This window comes from Atractosteus spatula, chromosome 8 (genome assembly GCF_055471065.1).
Source record: "Atractosteus spatula isolate fAtrSpa1 chromosome 8, fAtrSpa1.hap1, whole genome shotgun sequence".
NCBI classification, from domain to species: domain Eukaryota; kingdom Metazoa; phylum Chordata; class Actinopteri; order Semionotiformes; family Lepisosteidae; genus Atractosteus; species Atractosteus spatula.
The window spans coordinates 50,344,439-50,360,502 of NC_142713.1; the positions used below are offsets into that span (position 1 = coordinate 50,344,439).

The 16,064-nt window shown below is 36.9% G+C and overlaps 1 protein-coding gene across 2 annotated transcripts in view; it reads left to right on the forward strand.

The window, feature by feature from the left end:
* The window catches only part of exoc4 (exocyst complex component 4), a 217,901-nt gene that overhangs the window by 85,944 nt on the left and 115,893 nt on the right, over positions 1-16,064 (forward strand). For both annotated transcript variants that reach the window (XM_088923436.1, XM_088923437.1), the window contains exon 10: positions 159-255. In XM_088923436.1, the coding sequence (XP_088779562.1) occupies positions 159-255 (97 nt within the window). The remainder of the gene's footprint in view (positions 1-158; positions 256-16,064) is intronic.

Sequence of the window (16,064 nt, forward strand, 5' to 3'; positions counted from 1 at the left end):
TAAAGAATGCATATTTAAAATTAATTTATGTAGAAAAGAAATGCTTAGAAGTTATATTCATACATTAGAATGCTAGAGATTTTTTGATTAATTCAGTTTTTTTCTTGAAGTTGTATATATCGTATGTTCTAAGCTGTACCTTTTAACTGTGTTTTTAGGAGGGGCTGATGACAACCTAATTGAAGGAGGAGAGACAAAGTTTGTTTGCAAACCAGGAGCAAGAAATATTACGGTCATTTTCCACCCGTTGCTGAGGTAAAACATTTTCTGTGTTATTTGTAACAGTCAAGAATGTTTTTTTTAAAGAACGTTTCTAAAATATACCTTCATTGTTGAAAAAAGTCAAATCAATAATATTAAAGAAAAATTAACAAAGTACAGTACATCTGTGAAGCTCCTGAAACCATCACTTTAAACTAAGTGTTTCTTTAAAAAAAAGATTTGTTACCTTGAATTTTTCTTTCTGACAAGAGAATGTTCCAATGCGTGAGAAAATGTTTTGTACTAAAAGTGAATTAGGAAGTGCATTTATATTATACCGATTTGACATAATTTATGTAGTCATCCTTGAAGGCTTCTACTGAGTACTGGGTGATGGCATAGCCCTATTCTGCTTTCAAAAATGCAGTGTCTCTTTTGCTGTTAAATTACTGCATTTTAAAGGAAAGACAGATGCCTCTGCAATCACCCCTAGATTACCATCATTACTGAAATTACCAGAAAGTAAAAACTTTTTTAGATCACATAGGTTGAGAATAAATCAATGAGAATAAATATGAATGACAAATATAAGAAGTTTTGAATATGATAGAATTGAAAAACGGCATTGATAAAAGCTTAATGGAGGCCAAACTGTTTAAGAAACCTTTTGAAGTACTGATGGCAGTGTGCAATTTCATAGAATCTCAGTGAAGGCTAGCCTCCACTATAGTGTCATGCTATCAGCTACAATTTACTTTTGTCTCTTCAATTCATTTTATCGATTGAGACAATGCTACTTTTTCAATAATATAAAGAATAGTGGCCAGGGGTTTGAAAATGTGATCTAAACTGGTGCTGGATATTATAAAATCTGCTATAATCTGATTTTGTTTGTTTCTCTAGATCTTTTTTAAATTGATTTTTCATTTTAGTGTTGAATTGACACTTATTTTTGAGAGTATATTTGACTGTGTTTAGTATCTTTTAATAACAGTGTTGGAAATGCAATGTATTTTTTTTACTATAAAAGCTGTGAAATTGTTTTTCCATATCTGGAGATCATGAAGACCCTTATATAGTATTGACTTTTCTCTCTAGGAAAGTTTCTGTATGTGTGTGTGGGATAACAGTCAATACCTGGTTTTAGTTTTCAGGATCTCTTACCAAAACATGAATTTGTATGTAATCTGTAGAAAGTTTTAGGTTTTTTAAAACTGTCCTTTTACTTTATTAAACAAGTTAAAGTTTACTTTATTAAACAGTTTTGCTTTGTTAAACAAGTAACTTCTGTATTGCCAGATAATTACTTTGGAAAGTCTATGAGAAGAATGCAGCTAACAAATCGTTTCATTTAAACACCGTTTGTGCTATGAAGTGATTGTCTTTCGTAAGACTCTTTTTGTTTCTGCAAAAAAGCAAACAGCTTCCAATTGTTAAATCAGTTTGTTACTGTTACTTTGTTCCAGTGCTCATTGTTAAAGGCGTGCACTTCGAAAGATAGCTCTTCTTTATCTTTGCTTATTATTTGCTTAGTAGACCTACTTAGCCAGCGAACATCCAAAACAGAAACTTTACTTTAATTGTAAATATAAAGGATTTATCATGCAAGTAAAGTAAGTTAAAATAAATTAATAAAATAACAATAAAATTAGTGCAAACTGGATCCGCAGGATAAAAATGCTATTCAAACTTTTAACTAGTAAAACAGTTGTCTGAGTGTGTGCATACAGAAAATCCTCATAGATACCCATTCCGTGCTTACTGTGAATAAGTACAATTAGTATTTTACATTTTATATCTATACATTATATAATAATATTAGTCCAATACAGTAAGTGTTATTGAAAGATGTGGTTTAGTGGTTGCAGGTGCCTCTAAAATGAATCTTCATCAGGCACCAAACTCTGGTTAGGGACGAAGCAGTTTTATTTCTGTGATAGTTTATTCTGCCACTCAGGGGTGAGGGTGAAAAATTGTGCTTTAGAAGTGGGAGAGAGGAAGAAGGACATAGAAATAACTGTAACTGACTAGTGGACCTGAGCTGCTGCTGTTGACTAAGCCAGTAGAACATGTACTGTATATTTATATGCTATATATATGTTTTCTGCTTTGCTTCCATTAATATTAGGCTGCCTTATATTTAGTATTTCAAATCACAGTTTTTTTTAATCCTGTAATTTGGAATGAAAACAGCCCTTTTTTTCAGAGCTGCACAATTCTTTCCTTATTGCCTAGGATGACATAAAGTAGGGTGTTTATACAGTACTTCTTGTTGTTAGCTGTGTAAGAGTTTGTCTGGCACCTGGTGACTTACGCTTTCAAATACCTTCACATATTGGCACTGTTAGAAGAAAAAACATTTTGCTATGTATATTTCACCTGTCTTGTAAGTTTAATAACCTTTATTTTGTTTTTGGCTTTAACTTATAACCAAAGCCAAGGGCTTTGTCTAAGAGGTGCTTTGGAGTCCTGTCTGCAGCTGAAGCTTTAATCAATACTTCCCATAGGCATATGCTTCTTATGACCAGGAACAGATTAATGTACAGATGCAGCCATTCAAAATGCGTGAGGTATTTCGCGGCATACCCCGGTGGGCGTGTCACAGTATCACGCGGTATGACGCAGTTAACGTGGTGTCACGTGGTTAACTATCCGGCGTCGCCTTGTAAAACCGCCAGGGGGAGCTTAACCTCTCATGTACAGCATTTGAGCCTTTAATTTTGAACTGTGTATTACAGCATGTTAATCATCAGTCATTAAAATGTTGGTATATTTTATGAAAGCAAGATTGCTCAGTTGGACAAAAGTACACAGCCTACCTTTATCATAAATATTTATGCATCAAAGCCTTTACTGAAGATATTACTAATAGTATTAATAATGGATGACTTTAGACAAGCTGTATACTCAAAGTATAATTTCTTTAGCACATTTGTACAAGCACTTGGAATCTGTCCAAGCCATACTTTGTCAGGCATTTTGTTTTACTTCAACGGGCATAAAAACTTCCTTGCTTTTAACAGGGCGTTTCATAATTTCTAACTACGAAAATGATTTAAAATGCGACACTTATCATTCAACTAGAGCTTAAAATATCACAAGGATCCTCAAGAGCACAGCAAAGAGTGTATTAAAAGACACTTGTATTTATCAACGCTTTCTTTTCCGTATACCAGATTTTATGGAACCACTTCAGAGGGGTGTCAGCCAGTCAGATTCCAGGATTCGGCACTTTAAAGGAAAAATACACACCGGTATTCCATTTCTCCCTAACGATTTTAAGCATCGAAGTATTTAACTAGCATGTGAAATAGCGTGTGAAAAAGTGGTAGTTTTAAGCTTTTCTGCTAATATAATATGGAATCGATATTGATTTAAATCGTGTTCTGATTTAAATCGCAAACGCGTGTTTAATTATATGTGTTTTTTAATCATAATCAGGCTAATGCAACATAAATTGATACAGTATCTTTGTCTTCTAAGCATCTTAATAAACTTTCAGCATAGCTTTCTACCCGTCAAGATTTATATTTCTTGGGATTTTGGGATCAAACGTGGAAGGATTAGATTATAATCGTTTTTATTTGTCAAATACGTGATTGTATTTCTGAATGTTATGTGACACCTACAGTAGTTCACTGCTTTAAATACATCGAATTAAGAAAGTTATGTGTAGCACTTTAGATCTTTTTTCTGAACCAGGGAAAATCTGATCATGTTTCTCTATAACAATAATAAAAAAAACTTTATTTTACATATCGCCTTTAAAAGTGGCATCTCAAAGCAATACAGTAGATCGAAAAACAGTTAAAAGGGACCAGATTAAATACCAGACAATCGCAAACGCATTTTCAATAAAATTATTTTATTCATTCAGCAGTTTGTGAGAGGAACATCCAGCAGGGAGAGACACACACACCGGTTTTCATTGACAAAATTGTTTTTTTTCAATTCCTTTTGTCTAACAGGAATGTTTTGTTTGTGGACAAACTGTTAGACAAGAGGAAAAGACCGCCTCCTCCTACGAAGCATTAATCGCGTATCTAAGGAAAATTGCAGTATACCTTTGTTCATGCACATCATTATACAGTACAGTATCTCAATTTGTATTTCGATAAAAAAAATCGTTCGCCCAGCCACTACTGTTGTTATTGTTTTTATCCTGTAAAGCGTTTTCTTTTTCTGCGTTTTCCATTTCCTTTTTCTGATCACTCGCTTTCTGGATACACATCTCACCTGTCCTGTTCTTTGTTTTCCTGGTTTGCTGATTATGCCTGCTGCGGTCCACTCCTACCCTCACACCTAAAGAATACTATTTTAAATTTCTTGGCGCAGTTCATTAACCCTTGTATGTGCTGTCCGCGCCCAAAATGCAATTAAAAAAAAGTAAAAAACCGCGCTCAAAATGCAATTTAGAGCTTAATAAGATACACTCCACAGGCAAAATTAAAGACAAAATTAAAGACGATTAAAATCTGTAATCTTTCCACTTGTACTGTGAGTCATCGGACAGTTTCTGCTTTGTGTAAGGATGGTGAGAAAGCTGTGTTCAATGTATTTAAGGGACTCAGAAGTAAAAGAAGATGCTTCATATTGCGTGACTAATTTTAAAAACCAAGTTATAAATGCAGACGCTCCCTCGGTGCCGCGCCGGGTGTAAATATCAAAGTATACATTCCCAACAAGAATTGTACCCATCTGTCAAACAAATAAAACACCTTGAATTGAATTGAGGGAGAGATGGGGGTAGTGGGACAGAGATACTGTAGACAGACTCAAGGCAAATAAGATACTTATGGGTACGCAGGCATTCACGACAGCAACATACGAAACGTTTGCACGTACTGTATAGTTAAGTTATTACTTGGTTTTCAAAGTGCAACGAAATACAATATTGTTGTTGCTGCTGTTCTGGTTGTTTTTATCCCGTAAAGCGTTTTGAGAAGCCACCTTTAAAGGCGATATATACTGTAAAACCACTGATTCTTATGGAATGTGCTCCGCAGGAGATTCAAATTTTTATTTATTTATTTTTTAATCGCGTATCTTAGGAAATCTCAGTATAACTTTGTTCATGAACAGTGGCATGTTACATTATCATTCGTTTTTTTAACAAGGCTCGCCAGCTAATGTGAATCGAAACCTGTCTTGCTAGCTTTTAAAGTCGTGCATGTGTAAACTGTACTAGAGGGCATGCAAGTTACTCTGCCCCTTTCAGCGGCAGGGAGTCCCTCTGCTGCAACACACAGCAGACAGAACGGGAGACTATTGCCTTTCATATCTGACACCAGTGAAGTAAAAGGGGTGTCTAAAGGGGTGATTTTAGACCACATTTTAGTTACTTTATTTTGTTTACTTTTAACATTTCTGTAATTTACAGTAGATGTCACAATAGAAGCCCGAAGCCTATTATACTCAGTCTAGCCTTGGATCCTCTGAGTCCCTTGACTCAGTTATTGCATATTAATTTCTTGAGATACGCGATTCCATATTATATTCCCTTTTAATCAAATTCTAAAAGTATGCTTGTTGACTCCGGTATCGCGTTACTTAAAGACTTCGATGCTTAAAATGTTTAGGGAGAAATGGAATACTGGTGTGTATGTTTTCTTTAAAGTACCGAGACCAGCCATATACTGAACGTTTAAGTTCCAAAATTAATATCGTTTATGGACTTCACACGCGTTGCAGTATGCTCCTATTCTTTTTATGCTCAGGCACTAAAATCTCCCTTCTGCTTTGTGTAAGGATGGTATCAAGAGCAATCTTAAGTGGTGAGAAAGCTGTGTTCAATGTATTTAAGGGACTCAAAAGTAAAAGAAGATGCTTCATATTGCTTGACTAATTTTAAAAACCAAGTTATAAATGCAGACGCTCCCTCGGTGCCGCGCCGGGTGTAAATATCAAAGTATACATTCCCAACAAGAATTGTACCCATCTGTCATGCAAATAAAACACCTTGAATTGAATTGAGGGAGAGATGGGGGTAGTGGGACAGAGATACTGTAGACAGACTCAAGGCAAATAAGATACTTATGGGTACGCAGACATTCACGACAGCAACATACGAAACGTTTGCACGTACTGTATAGTTAAGTTATTACTTGGTTTTCAAAGTGCAACGAAATACAATATTGTTGTTGCTGCTGTTCTGGTTGTTTTTATCCCGTAAAGCGTTTTGAGAAGCCACCTTTAAAGGCGATATATACTGTAAAACCACTGATTCTTATGGAATGTGTTCCGCGGGAGATTCAAATTTTTATTTATTTATTTTTTAATCGCGTATCTTAGGAAATCTCAGTATAACTTTGTTCATGAACAGTGGCATGTTACATTATCATTCGTTTTTTTAACAAGGCTCGCCAGCTAATGTGAATCGAAACCTGTCTTGCTAGCTTTTAAAGTCGTGCATGTGTAAACTGTACTAGAGGGCATGCAAGTTACTCTGCCCCTTTCAGCGGCAGGGAGTCCCTCTGCTGCAACACACAGCAGACAGAACGGGAGACTATTGCCTTTCATATCTGACACCAGTGAAGTAAAAGGGGTGTCTAAAGGGGTGATTTTAGACCACATTTTAGTTACTTTATTTTGTTTACTTTTAACATTTCTGTAATTTACAGTAGATGTCACAATAGAAGCCCGAAGCCTATTATACTCAGTCTAGCCTTGGATCCTCTGAGTCCCTTGACTCAGTTATTGCATATTAATTTCTTGAGATACGCGATTCCATATTATATTCCCTTTTAATCAAATTCTAAAAGTATGCTTGTTGACTCCGGTATCGCGTTACTTAAAGACTTCGATGCTTAAAATGTTTAGGGAGAAATGGAATACTGGTGTGTATGTTTTCTTTAAAGTACCGAGACCAGCCATATACTGAACGTTTAAGTTCCAAAATTAATATCGTTTATGGACTTCACACGCGTTGCAGTATGCTCCTATTCTTTTTATGCTCAGGCACTAAAATCTCCCTTCTGCTTTGTGTAAGGATGGTATCAAGAGCAATCTTAAGTGGTGAGAAAGCTGTGTTCAATGTATTTAAGGGACTCAAAAGTAAAAGAAGATGCTTCATATTGCTTGACTAATTTTAAAAACCAAGTTATAAATGCAGACGCTCCCTCGGTGCGCTGCTCTGGTGCGCCGGCTGTTACACAGTGCCTGTCTGCCGTAAGCGTTACAATATACATACCCAACACTGCTTGTACCCATCTGTCATGCAAATAAAACACCTTGAATTGAATTGAATTGAGGGGAGAGGGGGGGAATACTAAAGCCAATACTGGCTCAATACCCTCAATGGGCTTTGACGTGCTAATGCGTTGGTTTAACAGTCCGGGTGTGGCAGGCTTCCAATGTCAACTCGACTCGATTGGAAGACAATGAACGTATTTTAGCCCTAAATGAATTAATAGCAAACATGGTTTACATAAAATACATTTTTCCAAGAAAGTTTATAATAATACGATCTATAGTTGAAATCTGAGCCTACTTTAAAAATAAAGGAAAAGCATTTTCAGAGAGTAATCATGCTGTGTTTATGTAGAAAAAGCGATTAGGTTTACGAGCAATCTAATTACCTATTCGCTTAAAACGCTATTAAAAATTTACTCTGTTGCACACACACACACAATAGAAGCAGGCACCGCTGTCAGAAGGGAAGATATGTTCAAAATATCGCAAATATCGATCATGTTGCGATATTTTGAAATATAAAAGTCAATTGATTGTCCATAATATCGCTATTCTATTTTTTCGAAGAAATGTTTGTTAAAAGAAAAGACCAGCACCAGCTGGATTCGAAAACACAACCTGTCAGCTGGTAGTCACGTCTACAAGACAGCTCACATGAACAGGCAGGCGAAACAGCCCTACACAGCCCTGTCGCAGCACACGAATACCATTATTAAATTCTTTAGATACGCGATTCCATATTATATTCCCTTTTAATCAAATTCTAAAAGTATGCTTGTTGACTCCGGTATCGCGTTAGTTAAAGACTTCGAAGCTTAAAATGTTTAGGGAGAAATGGAATACTGGTGTGTATTTTTTTCTTTAAAGTACCAAGACCAGCTATACACTGTATGTTTATGTTCCAAAATTAATATCGTTTATGACCTTCACACGCGTTACAGTATGCTCCTATTCTTTTTATGCTCAGCTACTAAGATTTCCCTTCAGTGGTAAAATTCAATACCTACAACGGGCACAGCAAAGACGTTTACTGTCTTTCTACGACAGACCAACGGACCACGAGTGCCCCTGTCGGTCAACCAATCACGTACTGCGGTGCCCCGCGTCATCTTGCGTCATACTGAGCGACGTCACCTGCGGTACGTGTCTGTAACGCGCACTTTGAATGGCTGCATCTGTAACTGAAGTTTTTCTGACAGATTTATGAAAATTCATGAATTCCTGAAGTCATATAGAAATCCATTTAGAGATTTTTGAAGCAGTGCCACTCAATTATTTTATTAGCCACATGGAAAAGTAAAAAATATACACCCCCCAGTGGGGTCTTACCTTATACAGTGTAATAAAAAAGTACACCCCCTTAAGGTTTGTGGTTTAACATATTTAGACATATTTGACCTTCACCTAGTCCTCAACAAGTCCTAATAGTAGATGAATTAACCTTATTTGACAAATAACACACTACTTTGTCATTTATTTAAAAAGGTCTTCAGTAGGTGAAGGTCAGATACTGTTTGTCTAAATATGTTAAGCCATGCAATCTTAAGGAGGTGTACTGTACCTGCTTTTTCACCACACTGTAGTAAGGAATTTTCCATATCTGGGTGACTTTGGCTGGGTTGGCCAGAGATTATCCTGGTTTCTGTTATATAGCGAAGTGGAGCAACTGGGAAAAACACAGGGACTTGAACCCATGACTTACTGGCTAAACTATGTCATCTTGCCGTATAGGAAGTTCTTTAGAAAAAAACATTTTCTAAAGGCTGCATGCCACTGGTTTAAAAGGGTTAAGGTTCTGAGGCAGACAATTGTTTAAGACGATATGTAGCTCCTTGTTCTCTTATCTCCTTGTTGACCTATCAGCATGTTTGTTCGTACTTTCAGCAGCAAAGACTATCTGCACAGGTAGGTGGTAATTTTGTTTGACTTGTGGCCCTCACTGACATTTGAGTGGTATTCAAACCCATTATGCCCTAAACCATTTGGCATTTTGAAAGGGATGTTGCTGCTTCAACAGGATAATATATTTTTTTGTGCATTTCCTTAGTTGATTAGAGAGCAGTTTAAAGTAGAGTGTATTTATTACAATGCTGTTTGTGAGCAGATGCTGGAGCTCCCTGGAGGGTTTGTGAAGAGAGTGGTTTAAATGTAGGTGGAAATGCCAGTGATCTTGATAGATTTGAACACTGTTTGGTTACTGGGTGTCAAGCCCTCTAGGATCTTTGTTGTATAAATATCAGCCATGCTTCATTAAATCAGTGCACAATTAAAAGTTTCAGCCTGCAGCAAAAAAAAAAAATGAAATGCACATCTGTAGTGCTGTGACAAGGCCGATTTGTTTGAAAGAAGGTGTTGGTTAATGAGATCAGATGTGCACATCTACCCTGTGAACAGAGGGGAACTTCTCTCTACCAGCAGGTAGTAATAAAAAAAAGCTAGAACTTCCTTCAACCTGAAGAGAGGACACCACCTCTAGTCAGGAAACCTAAGAAATACTAGGCAAAATAACATGTAGTTAAAATTGCTGTTTAGACGGAAAACCTCAAATTAAAAGAGATGTAAAACTTGAACTCAATCTGAAGTGTTACCCAAAAGGATTTCGCTTTCTTAAAAGTAAGTTACTTGTTTTTGTCCATTGCCAAAAGTGTGCTGTTATAAGTAAAATATGAGAGAACTTCATGTTATATTTAACATCTACTGTGAACGAACTGTTATGAACAGAAGACTTTTTAAGATTTTAAATACAGGAATGCATTTTAAAAAAAAGCATTAATTTAAAACCCCATCTTAAATACATCAATTTGTTATTAATTAAAATTTGCTGTTTTCTATCAAAAAGGACCTCTGTGAATGTCCCCCGAGGATGTTACGTACCAATTTTAAACCCCCAAACAAATTAGGACTCCCTGAGGGAACATCTATTCAGCTAGTAGACTGACTGAGAGCTGATCTTGATGGTGTTCTCTTGACCAGTTTTAAACAGTGACATATTGGGTTTGTTTTCCACTCTAATCCTACTCAGCCCTCATTCAGTTGCTTTTTAGAAACACCTTCTTATAACTCAGAAAAAAAACAATCTTTTTGTTAGTGGGCAGAATGCATTAGTACTAATGTTGTAGTATTGACAGGCATTTTTATTTTAAATAACAGAGTGAGGCTGACTGTGCAGGAACTCTAGCGGATGACATCATTATCTTGCTTTTACCCCCTGTCTATTATGAAAGTGCATGATATCAGAATGCAAGCAGAAAACAAGGTAGAAGATGATAAACTTTGAATCTGAGAGAGGTCTATTAATATTTTTTGCTTTTGGTAAAGACTTTATCCTTAATTGCTTCAAAGGATGATGCTTTGCTGATCTTAAATGATTGTGTTAATATTCTGAACTGTGGCCTTCAAAGTGATTATTTTAAATGAAGAAACTAGTTGACCCATACAGTGCAACCTATTGATCTTGCATCCGCTTAAGTGCTCCTACTATTATATTAGAAATTGACTTGCTTTCAAGGCCAGTTTTTTCTTTATTTTATTAATTTTTAAATAGGTCACTGCAGCAGTGAAGGAAAAGTGTTGATAATCATCCTCAAATATTTTACGTGTTATGACAGTGGTTGGATCTAGCCTTGATTAGAAATGACAGCTTTTAAAGAGCTTCAGGAAAGACATTTCACTTCTGATGACAAACAGTGAAATTACAAAGGCAGAAGTCTTTCTAGTGACAACTGAGTCATATTGAATACATTTGTTGACCACGATGATCTGTACAGTGTGAAAGTTGCAGCATGCAGTTTTTGGCATACATGATTGAATCATAAGCATCTTAAGGATAGTTCTCATTACCTTAGATTGCTTCGCTCATAAGTCTGTTATGAAAAGTTGTTTTTATAGATATACAGTACTGTATGTATGCAGAGCAGCCCAGCATTTCTTTAGAATTACACTTTATAGCACAAAAATAGTGAAGTGCAGATCTAAAAAATCTGTAAGATTTAAGGGTGTATTTACTGTGTTTGAACTGGTTATTCTTGGGTGAAAATTGTTTTTCAGACTCACTGAGGCGTTGTGAATAAGCGGAGTATCAGCTTCAGGAACATTAGTGCATCATGGGTTGTGGCTGTCTCTGCGTGATTCATTGTGGAACTGGAATTTATTAATAATAACTTCCTTAGATACTGTATATAGATATAGATATAGCCTTATTGGGATCTGTTGCAAAAGCAGATTTATTGAGTTTTAGTCCAGTCATAAAAGGAAGGAATACTTCTAAAAAAGGTTCAGAAAAGTCCTTATCTCTTTTTTCTAGTAGGAATACATAGCGAATCCAAAACTTTTGACCAGGGTTTAAGTGAAATAGAGACAGTAAGAGATGATCATAGACATAACAATGGGGTTATGCTGTAGTTCAAGAAGGTCCTATCTCATCTGAGATAACAGGGATTTTGCTTTGTGGAAGCCCTTAATAATTTAATTGACATAGTCTTTAGCCTCAGTGGTTAAAATTTCCATGTTTCCTTGCTGTTCAGAGATTGAACTCCAGAGGACTGTGGCTGTCTTGAAACAGAGTTGGTCATTACCAGCAGCACAGTCATGGGTGTGCACCTCTTAACATCATCATCATCATCATCAGATGATTAACGGGAACCATATTTCTAACCACAAACCCATATGAAAGGAAAAGTTAAATAAAAGTAAAAGTGCCAAATATGAATTCTCTTTATAGTTCCATAATAATACACTTCATTTCACATGCTGTAGCAGTATTAAAGTAATACACTTTATTTTACAGGGCACTTAACAGGTCAAGTAAAAAAACAGTTCAGTAACAACGGAGATACAATTAGCAGAAAGAAACACAATGGATAGGAAATGCAGTAGAAGAGGCCAGGAGCAGACACAGGCACCAATTAGGTTAGGTAAAAGCCTTCCTGTAGATGACAGTTCTGAGTTCTGGATTTGTGTGCACTCACAGAAGTTGACTCATGGAGGAAAAAAAAGTGTGTTTTATGAAACAAGGAAAGCATCAGAAATAAATAACATTGTATTGGATAACACTTTTAAATCTTTAAGCAAGACAATTGCTGTAATGAAATCTACTTTGTTTTTTCCGTAATGTTATGTATCATTTACCGTTCCGTGCTCTACGTGCAGCATTTTCACTCTACCAGCTCCTGCTGAAAATATACAAATAACTTTCCCATAATTTTATTGTTGCATACAATGATAGCTTCCATTAGGAATTGTGCACGCACAACTACGCTACTAGAGGCACACAGCAGGAGGGTCCAGACAGCAGCTATGCCCATTTCCTCAAGAGTGAGAAGAGAAAACACTGTAAATGCTATACTGTATGCTGGGGCCTGAAATATTTGAAGTCCCCCTAATATCAATGCATCTTTCAATTGTATAACTCGTTAAATAACCAGCCAGTTAGAAGCCAAAGGCCTTTGCTACGGAATGGTCAGGTTCTGTATGAGTTTTATTCCATGAGGAGACTGGTGTTTATAATTGAATAATTCTAATAAGAGCACCTAAAGCCCAGCTACATGGGTATCATCCTTGCTGTGGGCAGTCTTTCCTTGCCATTCTCCTTGTGGCTGTCTTGCGTGTTTAAATGTCTTCAGCAGGTGACATTTATCTTCCTCTAGAAGCTCAAAGGATAGATGGGTAAAGTTTTCCTTGTGTTGTCTTTCGGGCTTTGTTATGTCGGTTACAATCTGGCACTAGACATGCCAATGCCTGGAATCAAAGTCACTTTGTTTGGGACAGCCTATAGCATTTCAGGCCGTATAGCTGTCACTTGGCCCTCCTGGGCAGCCCTGGAGATCCTCAGAGCTCCGCTCGGCGCTGCCCTGAACATGCAAGGTCAGACACTCGGATAGACTTGGCCGCAGGCAGTTCCAGGGGTGTCAGCCCTTCACTGTGGTGTAACAGATTTATGGCCTGAAGAGATGTGCGTGCTGTTCTGTTGGAATTGTTTCCACTTCACTTATTTTGTATTAAAGGTTTCTCTAGTCGAACACTGAGCTGACTCTGCTCCCTCATGGTTAAAAGATCATTAATGGCATAATGGAGGTTAATAGATAGTATTTCATTGTACTAGAAGTAAAAAAAGAAATGTACATGACTGGTGTATAGTTGGATTTATATCTTTACTCTTTTTTCCCTGCCCCCTTGACAGCAGTTCCATCTTGTGCAAAAAGTGGATTTGACGTTTTTGAAAGAGAGGGAAAAGTGCTGCTGTTTCACAAATTATCAAGGATGCTCAATGATCTGAAAGTGATAAAAGGCTTGAATTACAGCTATAGATTGAACCTCAAATCAATCAATCAGTCCGTCCATTCTTACATGCATACATACCTCCATACCTACCAGTAAGAGTCCCTCCCATGTGAACAGGACTTCCTAAATTTCTGTTATACAATGTACTGTACAAGATGTAGAGAAGCATCCCAGTTAGCATTACTTCTGTTATATGGTTACCAAACACTGTTACAGGATTACAGTGGCTTTTCTGTGTATTTCTGAAGTATTTTGCAAAAACCACATCTTGTTTTAGTGAGAGACAGACTGTTTTTCATTTTCACCTGTTCTCAGAAACCTCCCATTGAAATTTAAATTTAAAACAATTAATTTGATACTTTCTGTCATCGATCAGCAGTAAGTCTTCACGGCATTGTTCCCATGTGCACTATTCCTAGAGTCACAATACATGGGCTTAAAACCTGGTGGTACAAAGAAATCTCTCTTGGTAACAGATATTCACCCATTTTTTCTGGGTGGGTGGTCCTACACAAACCAATATTCTAGTAGAGTAGAGTAGTTTATTGCCATACAGTATGTACATGTTCATTGGAATTTGTAATTGTGCTGATCTCTCGGGACATACACAGTACAACAGACAGCACTACACAATGTAGACTACAGGAACAATAAATGTATTGTGGAAGAATAAATATGTAGTGGTGAGACCGACTTATTAGTCTACTAAAAGGGTAGACTAATAAGTGCAGAGTGCAGATGTATATTGAGTCTGAGGCCTTGCAGTTAGCTGTTGAGGATGCGTACTGCAGTGGGATAGAAGCTGTTCTTGAGTCTAGTGGTCCGTGCTTTAACAGTGCGGTACCACTTGCCAGAGCTCAGGGGTGAGAACAGTTTGCACTACACTACCCTTTGTAGTGCATCTCTGTCATGCATGGTAGTACTGCTGTACCACACTGTGATGCCACTAGTGAGGACACTTTCTATGGTGCTGCGGTAAAAGTTTGAACTGCTTCCCCAGACTGCATTTCTTGAAGCACCGCAGAAAGTGCAAGCGCTGTTGTGCCTTTTTCAGATTTGCTACAGTGTTGAGAGTCCAAGCCAGGTCGGTGGAGATCTGCAAGCCGAGGAGCCTGACGCAGCTGACAGTTTCCACTGCTGTGCCATAATGATGTGGTTGCTGCTATAGGTGGCTGTACAGTCGTAGGTGAACAAGGACTTTAGCCTAGGACTGAGACAGCAGCCTTGTGGGGCTCCAGTGTATAGGATCGCTGTAGAGGAGATATTGTTGCCCAGTTTTCACCACCTGAGGTCTGCCCATCAGGAAATCCAGTGTCCAGTTGCAGATAGTGACATAAGATTTCTGAGTTTTTGGACCAGTTTGGTGGGAACAATTGTGTTGAAGGCCGAGCTATAATCAATAAACAGCATCCTAACATAGGTACCCGGTCAGGTCTAAATGTTCTAAATGTGCAGGTTTAGGGATAATAAGGACAAAATATTTTAAAAGGGTACAACTGGAAAATTCCTTTGCCTTTTCCTTATTTGTTCAGTTTTCAGATAATTAGCTCTTTAAGGGGCTAAATGTGCCAAACAGCCTTCTTGTTTTGTAACCTTTTGTATGTGATTAAGGTTATTTAACACAAAAATTTTGAAAAGAAAGAAAAATGTTGATAAATTGTAGGCTCCTTTTATTTTCTAACGTATTTATATGTTATATTTATATTTATATTTATATGAGTTGAAAAGGGCAGGCGACTTTTGTGGAGCTGCCAACTTTTTTGTTTATACCTTAATAATTATTCCATTTTAATAGTTTAATAACTGTAATTAGACTTGTAACAGGAAGCCATATTCCATATTATGCACACATTGTATACTGGCAGAACAGAGTAAAAATAACGTTGAACTGCAAGTGAAAAAGAAATTGGCTTTCTTGTAATCTCTTCCACTAAAACGGAAAATGCCTAGCCTATTGCATACTATAAACTAGATTAAAAGTAAAATAGATGGCTTTATGCTCTCACATACAGTCTTAAATAAAAAAAACACACCATAAATGTCTAAAATTTGTCAGCAAACACTGAGCTCAGGGTGCCTTTTCCTTACTTTTTAATTGAGGAAGAATAAAAGGCCAGTGGCAAGGAACAGGGAATACAGCTGCAAGGACTATGTATTAAAGCCTGGAGAAAGTCCTGACCTTTTATTTTCTTCACTGCTTGTAACAAAAGCTGATCACAAGGTTGCGCATTAAGACAAGTTGTCAGCTTACATTGTTTGCTCCTTGTAGCAAAGTTTGTTGAAATAACAAGAATCCTCCTTTTTCCTCTGTTATGGTTGTTATCAATAATACCACTGCTTCTAATAATAAATTATAAACAGTACTATTGAGAACGCTCTACCTTGGTTTCTAA